This window comes from Coenobita brevimanus, chromosome 8 (genome assembly GCF_032717465.1).
Source record: "Coenobita brevimanus isolate Jiangsu-jjx chromosome 8, ASM3271746v2, whole genome shotgun sequence".
Lineage (NCBI taxonomy): Eukaryota > Metazoa > Arthropoda > Malacostraca > Decapoda > Coenobitidae > Coenobita > Coenobita brevimanus.
This window is the reverse complement of record NC_136961.1, coordinates 44,271,689-44,284,512: the sequence shown is the minus strand read 5'-3', so window position 1 is coordinate 44,284,512 and position 12,824 is coordinate 44,271,689. Positions and strand designations below refer to the sequence as shown.

The 12,824-nt window shown below is 39.4% G+C and overlaps 1 protein-coding gene across 1 annotated transcript; it reads right to left on the bottom strand.

Annotated features, from left to right (window-relative positions):
• Positions 1–401: 401 nt before the first annotated feature.
• Positions 402–12,713, bottom strand: Bulli (regulator of MON1-CCZ1 complex protein bulli). Its single transcript, XM_080279077.1, has 14 exons — positions 12,603–12,713; positions 11,675–11,830; positions 11,048–11,191; positions 10,492–10,672; positions 10,155–10,314; positions 9,774–9,879; positions 9,261–9,449; positions 8,853–8,976; positions 8,047–8,174; positions 4,923–5,064; positions 4,521–4,711; positions 2,698–2,837; positions 1,603–1,757; positions 402–580 (listed from the first exon to the last, which is right to left on the bottom strand). Exons 1-14 carry the CDS (start codon positions 12,711–12,713, stop codon positions 501–503), a joined length of 2,007 nt encoding a protein of 668 aa, XP_080135203.1. The 3' UTR covers positions 402–500.
• Between the last annotated feature and the right edge of the window lie 111 nt (positions 12,714–12,824).

Sequence of the window (12,824 nt, the reverse complement as noted above, 5' to 3'; positions counted from 1 at the left end):
CACACATTGCTGAGTGAGGGGTGTGTAGCGTGTAAGGTCTGGACCAGCTGGTGGAGGTAATGCAGTACTCGGAAGCAGGTGGATGCAGGTTGCATCAGAAGTGTTTGAGAGGGTTCATAATGATTCATCCCAACACATCACAGCACTATAATTCAAGTTACACCTCTGGTCTTACCATTTATCCATCCAGCATCATTGCACCAAAAGTTTCCACAGCTGATATCCAATAAGCAGGGATGGGCTGGAGAGGTATATGAGAGAGGGGTGTGTGAGTTGGGAGCAGGGCAGTGAAATGGCGGGGGACAGGGCGATTTGTTTGTGGCCACCCCGAACGGGACTGAGGCATCTGGCAATAGATAGATAGATAGTAAGTCATACAGCAGAGCAACACACACCTCTACTACTTTGCTCTCCTCTCTGCTGGCTGCAGCTATGGTATTCATGCCATACCAGTCTCAATGCTAAATAACCATCCATGTAGCATTCTTGACCACATCTGGCTACAACTGCTGGCTGCTATAGTCTGGAAGCTCCCCAAAGTGTTTCTTGTAGTGTTCCACATACATTTCACAGTGTTCTCCTGTTGAAACAATGTATAATGAAGCTTATTCTTTGAGATGAACAATGAATAAAATACAGTTCATATAATGATACATTCCCTTTGACAATGAAGGTTATAAATACACTATCATACAAAATATATCTGCATATATCCAATACAGCCTTTTTTTTTTTTTTTTTTTTTTTTTTTTTCTGATACTCTAGTTATGTTGCTTTAATCATTTAAATTTTTAACATCATTTTTCAGCCAACAACAGCCACTTTTTATTTTCATGATACCTCAGGCAGAAATATGTTTTTGTCTGCTAGTTGTGCATCTCAAGCCTCAATTATCTGTCCATTATGGCTGCCATGCACAGAGCCCCATTTCTGCCTCTGAGCCATTTGCTAAAACTCCCACACTAACCATCTGCCTTTTTCTCCAACCACCTTGTCACTCAGTCCTATTCCCTTGCTTGTCACTCTGATCTTACTGTTCCCCTGCATCCTGCTGTAGTTCACCACTATTCATCGTTATTGTTAAATCCTGACCTTAAGCTTGGTTGTGATAATTATGATACTGAAATGCAAAGTAAGGGATTATTCCCCCCAGCTAGACCTTGATAGATCATATAGCCCTGACATGGTGACAGGAGAGCACTAGTTCTCCTTGGAAGGCAGCTACCTAGGCAGGGCACGAACTCTTGACCTCGCAGTTTCAAGGCAAGCGCTGTACCACTGAGCCACCCTGCTCACCATATTGCAAAGTAGATATCTACAATGTGTAAGGTAAAGGGACCCATGCTCCTTCCCCTACCAGGCCAGATGTTATGGCAGTTACTTGACCATGTGTCCTTACTGTTGCCCATTGCTATAAGACCAATCACCCTGACATGCAGTTGGAAAGGGTGATGGTAGGCCCTCCTCCACTACCCTTTCAAGCAAAGGTGTACAAAAGGTGAGATATGCCATCTGAACCAGGATTTTGGATGTTAAACATCCCCAACTACCACAAAAAAGAAAATTAATTACAGTAAGACTGATCAGTACTGTAATTTATACCTTTGGCAAATGCAGGGCTGCCTCTTAGCCTGGTGTTGCGTAGGGCAAAGAAAGTGAAAGTGGAGTAAAACACTTGCAAATCCTCGCTCACCATAGCTGCCTCCAGGAATTTCCTTGCTGACACAGACTCAGCCAGACCAACACTTCGTGCATATCTGTAGCAACAAACAAACTATATACAGTGCTTATCTCAACACACACACACACTTTTCCTTTAGCTCAGGTAAAGAAAAATGAGTCTCTCATACTTTACCAAAAGTGTTATTTCTGCTTGAGCTCCTCCATTGCTTTTATCTATCCATCCATCATCCAATCCTACGTTGCCCCATGAGGAGCATAGAAGCCCGGGGCTAGGCAGTTGGTCCTGACATTTAAGATGAAAGTGACCAGCCTCACTCATCCCTGAGTGGCATTATGTGAGCAATAAACCCCAACCATCCCTTGGATATAAACCCTCACCTGCTCAATCTGACTGGAGTCCAATAATTACCCACTAAACCACCAGTCTCCAAAATTTGGTTATATGGTTACCACTCAGCATAGTAAATGGTTTCCTGGTGTACAGGAAACCATTTGACTTATCACTCAGTGTATAGTTACCCACAGGCAGAAGGAAGAGGAAAGAATGAAGGAAAGACAGAAGAGGGAGTGTAAAGTAACCCGTAGGCAGAAGGATGAGGAAAGACTGAAGGAAAGAAAGACAGAAGAGGATGGAAGGAAATAAGGATGGAGGAGAGGAAAAGGCAGACACCCGAGAGAAGCACTACATCGAGTGAGTGGATGGTGAGCGCCCCCACTATAAGGCAATACTAATCTCACTGACTGAGAATGGAAGATTTGTCCTATCGGTCTATAAATCTTGGATGCTGGTGAAGATACTATGACATATCACAGTACGAGGGGTCTATCTGAATTTGTGAAGTGAACTGTGTAACACTGAATATCACCTATGCATTATTAGTAAAGCTGTACTGGTACTGGATGATGAGGTTCAATTCTTTACCTTACTATACTGTACAGTACATTATCACAAACCAATCGGGAATGGCAATAACACAGATGTATATGGGAAAGAGATCTATGTGGTGATCTTACCTGAGTGCTGGAGTGACCTGGTGTTGAGAGAGAAGGACCTCAATGATCTCATCGTGTGCTGTGTTCAAACGACGTAGCATATCCAAACTCAGCTGCTGACCTGCTGAGTAGACTCCCACCAGAGACAACAGCAGGCAAGCCTACAAAATTGAAACTACAGTAAGTATGGCAAACCTATTTTTGGACCTGCTTATTGGGTTACGAAACTATTTACATTAATTACTGTACCAAGATAATATTTATATATATTTTTAGCAACTAACGTACTGTAACTAATGATTTTATTAGCCCCTGCAGCCCGAGGACATCCATTCAGTGCTGAACTTAATTCTTCCTACTACCAGACACTTTTATTCAAGTTAAGAAGGGCCTCTAATAATTGTGAAGAGATTTATTGAAGTTGTGTTGAGCCTTTCCACTTTGAAACATATCCCCTAAACCAGAAATTGTCTGTAGGGACCAAGAATAAAAAACTAAACCAATACATACTTTCAATGCAGGGGTTAGGCTCTGCAAAGATCTTTCAGACTCAAAAGCTTATAGTTTTTGTCACAAACACTACATCCTTCATCCTCATCTTCCTATTAGTGTGAGAGATTAAATTAGAGGAAGGAGTTGGTAAACACCAGCCGAAAAAGACACGAATTCACTGGTGAACAGAAAACTAATACTGGTAATCAGGAATGCTAGACTTGTTTAACCAGTCAACAGGATATAATCTGGCTGTCATAACTACTGATCATTTCCTGTATTTCAAGTACAGTATACTGAGAGTTGGTCAGCATGCGTTCATAAAACATCTGCTTTTATAATTCTATACCATATCAAAAACAATAGTTAATGTGTTACACACTATCCAAAATTCAAAATGACTCATCAGAAAGTAACCATACCTTGGATGCCATAAGAAATGGACCATAAATATCTCTTATGTTGCCCCTATCCTGGTAAGGGCCAAATGATATTGTGGAGTACTACCAGACTCATTTTGCATTGTTTTTGCAGCCATTCTTTTAATTTCCTCTCACAGAAACATCACTTCCCTTCAGAGCTTCACCTTCCCTTCCTTACCAAGTCCCAGATGTATTAGGATGATTGGCAGCAACCCCTTTTCTGTATCCTGCTCTATTCATTTCCAAAACAAGGTGGGTACTGGATGTATGTTCAGTACTGTACACAATGATCTATCCTGTCATCTGATTAGTATACGAGACAAGTACTGGGAGTGATAGGAAAGTTAATTAGAAAACCAATATCAGTACTAAATGTCCTGTCAGCAATCCTCATTATATGTAGCCTTTCTGTTTTGTTTTTGTTAACTTTCAGTATTTTTTTTTTTTTTATTTTTTTTTTTAAGTTTCATTACTGTCTATAAAACTGATCTGCCAATTTCCTTAATCTGCAGCACTAAAGGTATAGAAAAAATTGTGATAATTTTGAACACATTCCTGAAATATAATGAGGACCACCTGTACAAAATGGGAGGTTTTTGAATGTGTGCCAGATGCTCCTTAATCCAATGAAACCAAGGATGTCTTTTCAGTACTGTGTTATTCTGGCTATTTCTTGATTTTATTCAGTTTAGGAGAGAGTTCAAATTGGAGGGGTTAAATACAATCATAATAAACCCCTTAAAATACAAGATGCCTTTCTAATTTTCATAAAATTGTCAGGTAACACCATGAAATAACTGAAAAGGAGGTCAATCAAAATCATGAGGTTAACTATGAGGTAATATTTTTTGGCAGCATAAAATCATTTGGTATCAGCAAGAATAACTTCAGAAGGATATACCACAATCCAGACTAAAGAGGTTAACTGACCAAAGGCTTTGAATCAGCAAGGACGTGGTACTGCAACAACTGATGGAGTTGGTAGAACTGGCGTGCCCGAACCAGTGCGTTGATGACCAGCTGGTGGAGGAAATGTTGGACTGTCACACCTACACTGCCCAAGGACCTTGTGTACTCCACCACCACGCCCACCACTATGCGGCTACATGCACCACCATCACCTACAAAGAAACAGAAAATACAGTATGGAATATTTAACCTCACCTACAATAACCAGAGTGTATATTTAACCCCCTGAATCAACGATGGAGAGGAATGCCTTCAAACTATGGCACTGATAAAATCAGATGCCTGGCTGCTCAGTATTATGCCTAGCTTAAGTGTTTGAATTAATTCATACTCCTTTTGGCCCATATCATATGTTTTGCACACCTTCACTCTCCTGCTTCTCTGCATCTTCCATAAGAGGTGCCAGGACAGTGCTATACATTTCAGCTTGCTCAATCACAACCCCTTTCCTCTCTGAGCTTCCACCAGCAGTGGATGGGGTAGGGGCACTCACACTCTCACCCATCTGAAAGTGAAGAATACACAGTTAGGTTTGGTTGGAGACATAAAGGGGCATTCCTTGTTTTAACTTGGAGATGTATACTAAAATATAACTTTTTCCATATAACTGACAATGTAAACTGGGGGAAACTTGCAACTCAGCTTTACATGTACAAATGGGACTTCCATGGGCAATTTTTTTTGCACTTAATTGTAAACTTGATAATAAATAAATAAATAAATAAAATTTAAAAATAAAAAAAAGAGGCTACTTATAACGAGGACTTGCTGTACTGGGTCTGGCCTTGGTACACAGAATTATGGAGAATGTGTTATCACAGAAATTGGGGAAAAATCTATGAGCAAATGCCAGGATTGTAGGGTAACACCACAGAGTGGGACTAGCCCTTTATCCCATGGCAGTCATTTTGCATTTTTCAACTTAGAAAAATGTTTCATAATGAAGATTAAGGCCACCATGAAATTCCTAGTGACTTTAGATCAAAGGATGTGCAATTCGTTACCACAAAATGTTTTGACTGTCTACAGTAATCCACAAGGGATAGACAGACCCTTATGTTCAGCTCATGAAACCTTTCCTCACCATTAAAGTTACATGGGACTAACATCCTTGCATACAGTCACTTACTATACCATACGAAAAGGAAGTCAAGCTTCAAACTGAATTTCTTATCCATCTCAATATTTATCAATTATCACTCGGAGAACTTGACAACAATATTTTGGTACCTATCACCCATTGCCCAGATGTTGTCAACTGTCAGGACAATCACCCTATGTTATTAACTGTCAGGTGATGCAAGCCTGTGTGCTATGCTGTCAGGTGTCTTCAAGTGATCAGTAGGAATTTTTGAGCAATGGTGAAATACTGTATAACATTTCCCCCTCACCCCCAAACAAAGCCCTGTTTTATACTTATGAAATTCAGTACTACATTCCACTTTTTAAGTGATGATAAGGCACCATGTAAAAGGCAAATATAACAACTGTATACAGTATCGAACTACAGGGGTACAGGATATTCAGTGTCACTAATTTAACTATCTTAACACTCACCAATGTCTGGGTTGTCTTCTGGCACAGTGAAAGAAGAGATACAGCATTTATTAGCAGAGAAAAAAGTTGTATTTGCATGCACTGAGGGTAATATACAGCAAGAGCTAAGATCAGTGATATTACTGCAGTGCCCTCAAAATATGAAAAATACTGGACCATCAAGAAAGAAAACACTACCATACATGATTTTACAGTATTTTCTGTTCTTATGGTCAAAGTGTACAGGCAGTCACTCTTAAAGTTTGGAAGTGTGCAGCCACAAGAGCACTTAGAATAAAACCTTTTCACTACAAATGATCATTTGGCAGAAGCAACACTGATGTGTACGGTAGCTACTGTCTTCACAATAAGGATCCTCTTCCATGTTTAATAAATTAGTGTGACAGAGACCAAATGCAAAAGACTGATACAGTTACATGATGAACGTTTGTGGCTTATGGTCAAGGGAGAATAAATACTGTGGTAAAAAAAAAAAAAAAAAAAAAAAAAAAAAAAAAAAAAAATTTATATATTGAAGAGAATAAAGCGATGCCTCCCACAGGAAGTGAGACCTAACTCATGGCAACTAGCACCATGGCAAAACAATGGATGAGAAAAACATCTCAGTCCTTGGCAGGCTGAGGTACTGGGTGTCACTGACCCTAGGATAGGCTACCAGAAAATGTCAGAGACTGTTCCCCAAAAGTTAATTTTCAACACTCTTCATTGTAGTCCCATTGTCAAAGGAGCCTTGTGATGTTTACAAGTAGTGCCACCTACCTCAACTCTAGCATGAAGGACTGACAAAGAATTCCAGTGACCAGAAGTGTATGGAGGAAGTGATCCAAAGAATCGTGGCTAGATGAAGGAGACTAAGTGGCTTCGATACCTGCCCTCTGATTATATATATATATATATATATATATATATATATATATATATATATATATTTTACATTGCAAATATGCTGTTCATTCACTCTATGCTCCCTCCTTTGGGAGGCACCCTAGAAAGAGGTTTCAAGCCGATCTGTCACCACTCGGGCATTAAAAATAGTAACAGGAGGATTCATTCCTAACTTGGAGATATGAAGAGTGGTGCACTTCTGTTTGGTCTGTATTCTCATAACCTTAGGAGTCTTTCCAGCATATTTTTCTTTGTGATTTATCTTATCTTCTATACCTTACCACTGTCTTGTATGTTACTCATGACTTGTCATACTTATACAGGTTATATAAATAACATACAAAAATTTATTGGCATACAAGAACAACTGGTAAGTACAAGGTATGGGAAACTTTCTTAACGAATGAGAATATGGGCTCTTGTCTCCTTTTATGGTATGATATCTCTTGTGACTTCATGACCCCTCCAGCTGGGTGTTGATTTGTTTTCTCTGCACATATCCAGACTTTAAGTGCCAACTGACCGTAAATCTGGCATCTTGCAGTGCAGCTAAAAATCAAGTGAATGTCCACTGAACAATCATGAACAAAAATAACAATCCACTTTTTAGATGAACATTTATGAAACTCCTACATAATATTTTAAAATTTGTTAGTCTCCATGGATTACACCACAAGGTTTAGAAAGTCATTGCCCACTATCTTGTTATTTATTGTAATGTAGTGGATTGTTATTTATGTCCCCAACTTTGCCTCCTAAACCTGCATCTATATAATGTGCACTGATGACAGTTTTTCAAGCATACGATGTGAACAATGATGATAACCCCTTCAAACTAATGACATATTTTTCAAAGTTACTTTTTCTTCCAATGGATGATTTTCTTTAGCTTAAGGGAGACTTCATGTGATAAAAGGACTAATGAAGGGTGCATCTAACCCTTCCAGTTAAAAAAGCCTCCCCTGAACAGAATAAAATCATCCATATGTAGGAAAAAAACATTAAAAAATACATCCTGAGACTGAAGGGGTTAAAACAGTCTTACCTGAGATTGTAGGATGCTGTTAAGGTGTTGTCGATATGCCAAGTTTATTTTGTCAAAGATCTGTCCTAAACATGCCAGCTGCCTTGACTCCACCACCTGCTTCACCACAGACAGAACCAATGGCTTTGCTGTGGGGGACCAGTCAGGCTTATTAGGGAATACCATTGGCAGGACAGTTTTATTTACTGTATATAGCCTACTGTAGAAGGTGCTCCATATATTAGGCCCTGCTGCTAAGTTTTATGTTTACTTACCAGTATTATAAAAGAAGTAATGATAAATATTTTTTATTTATTTATTTATTTTTAATTTCCACAGCAGACAATGGCAGTATTGACTGAGCCATCCCTGCAACATACAAGAATTGGTAAGAGGGGATATGAAGCATCTTGTACATAGATAAAGACAGACAGATAGATGGATTGTTTATTCAAGGAAAGGGTAGCATAAAAGTATGGGTATAGTATACTGTATATCACATACTATATTCAGTACTATATCACACACTGTGCAGCCAGTGTCAGTTACAAAAGAAATGTATTGGGCATTGTCTAGCAATTATGCTATGAGGAAGTATCCATGTAAGACTGATGGAACTGTGAACTACAAGGGTCTGGTCAAGTTCCACAGAACTAAAGTCCATATGAAGCCTATGTACAGATGGCTTGGGCTTGGGAGTCTTGGCATTGTCTGTGAAAGGCTCAAGTCATGTTTTAGCATATTGGTTGTTATTGGGTTCATGTCCAAGGTCAGCCCCAAGCCACTTTCTACCTCTCAGGCCTTACTGTGTTCTTGATCAGCCTTACCTTGTTTTCTCCTGAGCAAACAGTCAACCAGTTGACTCTTGTCTTCCACGGCCTCAGCCAGACAGTCCAAGCGCAGCTGAAGGTGCCACATGCAGCCCAGACGAGCGTCAATCACAATATCTGGCTACAGATTAAAACAAAAGAGGTTACCTGATAGTAATTGAGCTGTGCTAAACCAATGGGCACAGGGCACTGAAACAAACAGAACTTTGTATTTTCTTATCTTACTTATTCATATTAACATGTTAGGTAATGAACATATTACACAACAGCATATCAGATACCTAGCTGTTCAATAACATACCGGAAAATTTAATTCAGAATTAATACACAACAATCAGCAGCAAAAATTTGAAACTTTTACCTAATTTCTGCTGGTTTAAATCGAGGGCAGTCTCTCCAACCTACCTGAAAGACAACCCAAGTTGCTGCATAAAGTTCACATGGGACAGCAATGGGGTGTGGAGTAGGGGATGGGACCACATCAGGCTCCATCAAAGCAAAGGGTTGAACCGAGCGTGGCACCGTGATGGGATACACCACAGTCACACCACCACTCACTTCACTGCCCAGAAGGATGTCAAACAGCAGGGACGTCTACAGAATAGAGAGGGAGAACATGTGTGGACGTATGCTAACCAGGGCAGTGTATAATGGCATCCCTTTCTTAATGGCATCAGTTTGCAACTGGTTTAGTATAATGAACACACTTATCTTTTCCTCTTATCACTGGAAGTACAGAGGCAACATATTTAACAACAGCCTATTAGTTCATAAAGAGGTTATCTGCTGGGATAAAACTAATTACACTGAAGATCTGCCAAAATTGTGTGAGAACAAAAGAAGAGAATATTATTTATAATGATGGCCGAATAATAATATTTGAATACTGTGTCATATATTTAAAAGACTTGTACTTACCTTTGATGCTTGATGGTGGACAATTATAAGGCTGTCAATGATATTTACTGCAAACCGTCCTGTTAACTCCAGCCGACATATGTGGGTCTTTTTAAATACACCATCTCTGACAGAAGAAAAGACTTGTTCAGTAAATTCAGAGGAAGCTATTTTTCAGTATTTTAAATTATAATTATCATAACATGTTTAAGAAGAAGCCACAGACATTCCACCAGCACCATTCTCTTATATTTCTACTCAGTCAACTACAATGGCTTCAGCTATATTCATGCTCTTCATTACCTTGTCTCCATCTATCAATTTATCAATCTATATACACATCTGCCATCTACCTATTTATCTATGATGTACAAAGTGACAGTAACTCAAAGCATGACTTACTTGTTCTGTGAGTATACATCAAGATTGGCAGCAACTGTTGGTGTGGCTGGGTGTCTGAGTACACACACAGACACTTGGTTATACACAGTGCCTACACAAACATCACGTTCTCCGAGAGTCACACCAGGGGAGTGAGCACCACATGACCCACTCACTTCCACTACCATAATTAGAAAAACAAATACAATATATTAATACAAATAACATCAACATAAGTACAACAAGTAACTCCATGACAACATGTCAGCCCTATATTCTCTTCACCAAAAATTTCTCTCTCTCATCTCACAGGTAACATTCACACCCTGCCAATAATGACCATCAACCTCAGCCTCACCTTCAAACTTTGAGAGTTTGTTGGATTGTCCTGGCTTGAATGTGAAAGGCTGGAGTGTGGTGGTGGTTGGGGTGGTGGCCACACATAACAGGAGGAGGCCACATTCAGCACTCCACACAAACCACGAACAGGTAAGGCTATAGCTACGAACATGACGCACACTCAGACGCTCCTTTGTAACCTGCTGGTAAAACGTCACTATTGATACACTGCTTATTACTGCTGGCAAATATTTTGGAGAGCTGCTTGTAACTCTTCTTAGTTTAAATCAAGACTGATATATAGCTCTATCTGTAAGTTGGTGATGAATTAACTCCCTTTTCATTTAAACCTGCTGATGATTCACTATACTGTATAGTTAAGTTGAATTCAAACAGTATTTATATACACCCCTCTCCCATGATAAAAACATTTATTGCATTTAAACCATTATACATGAATCATAATACAGTTACATGCAGTGCTTTGTAGGATATGAGTATGCTCCTACAGTACAGTACTGCACAGCTAAGAAACAGTATAAACTTAATAAAAATGCAAAGGCAAGTTACATCACCTGATACAGTTCAATGCCATGATCAGTAACCAAGACCAAATCATCCTTGTTGGTCCAAATAAAGCCCAGTAAGTTAGCAGATTTGGCTCGGCACTCCTGCACCACGCCTGGACCCACCTCACCCTCATTGTAACTCAGCAGCTCCTGTACAAAATGACAACACAGAGATACATGCTCCATCACAGTAACTTATCAACCCCACATAAGATAACACATAAATAATGCCTGGTCATCAGCACTGTAAGGTGAAAATTAGGAAATACAGTAATGCAGGAAATTATGCTTTCAAACTAACACAGATATAATACGACTTGGCGTGGCCAGAATTAACCTAAATTAATGTAAATGAACTTGGATGGAATTGGACTGACCTCAGTGAAATTACCTTCAATCACAAACTGGCCATTGGAATAAGGTCAGCTAGGAACACAATGGACCATTCTGATTGTCCTGATGGTTAAATGGTACAACACAGGCAGAAAATCACATTAACTGTAGCCACCACAACCTGATCATACCGGATGTATGGCTAAGAGATGAACCAGATTTTCAGTGCCACATCTCGCCTCTAACAAGGTACTGATGATAGCATGTTAGGATGTAAGTCATAAGATACCTGGCACTTACCACTGAGTTCTTACTGCGCTGAACTGACAACACCAAGTGGTCTGGGGAGAATTTCAGTGAAGATATGGTGCCTCGGTCCTCCATCCTAAATGTACGGTCACGCCCCACCCCCCTCACCACCACCCCCAGTGTCCCTCCACCTCGCACACTGAGAACCTGCAAAAAAGCAACACCTTAAGACCTTGCATCCTATGGCATGATTAGTTTGATCCTAATAACTTCAGACAATTTAATTCGGCTGGAAAGTGTTTTCAGAGTGGAGGAGCTAGTTATGTCCTTTAATTAACATCCAGTATATCTTTCTGAAGTAAAATTATTGGGAGACTGTAAGAATAAACACAACCTACATCACTGGACTGATCAGTATTCAGGGAAGCTTGTACGTGATTGTGTATCATGAAGTGCTAGATACTATTACATATAATTTTATATCCTGATTTACCTAACAGCAGGTACTAACTGTGGTACAACAACATTAATAAGCAAATGATACAATTACAAAATTTTTAAACTTGAAATACAGTAATTTTGTGAAAGTAGCCTTCAGTAGATGTGCAATCATCTCAGAACTGCAAATTATCTCTCCTCTTCCATGTTTATCTCTTCCTTTTCTCTCATTCTCTTGTCTACTTTCTCCCTGAAGTCCTCATATACCAGGTATAGGCACTGCACCAGGAAATGAATGATAACCTCAAACTATATCCCCTCTAATTAGAACTGCATATTCTTTTACCCTCATTACACCTCCAAGTTCTCATTTAATGAACCTCTTGCAAATAAAATAAATTATGTGAAAATGAGAAATACTCTGCTGCACAAAAAACATACAAGATTCAAATGTAATTAGTTTCCTATACCACTACTAAACAAGTTTTGCCTATGTGGTGCTGAGTTAAATCTGTCAAAGTCTACATTTCACTCAACTTACCTCTTTACTAGTATCATCGAAGAAGACATTAGTCACTGTGCTAACTGGTTCAAACCGTATAGGATTTTCAGATAATTGCAGATACCCTTTATTATCCCCTGCCTTATCCATGTCGTAACCCTTTAATAAAAACAATAACAATGTTGACGACTGACGTTTACTATTCGGCACCCTACGAAGTCGAATTTATTCTGTGGGTGTTGTTCACCTACTTGCATTGTT

What these genes read in the sequence shown, in the direction of transcription:
- Bulli (XM_080279077.1), bottom strand. Translation starts at nt 12,713, where the DNA reads ATGGATAAGGCAGGGGATAATAAAGGGTATCTGCAATTATCTGAAAAT. An exon ending in GATGTATACTCACAGAACAA is followed by an intron (nt 9,880 to 10,154) that starts GTAAGTCATGCT and finishes TTCTTCTGTCAG; the next exon opens with AGATGGTGTATTTAAAAAGA. An exon ending in CAGCCCTGCATTTGCCAAAG is followed by an intron (nt 581 to 1,602) that starts GTATAAATTACA and finishes TTGTTTCAACAG; the next exon opens with GAGAACACTGTGAAATGTAT.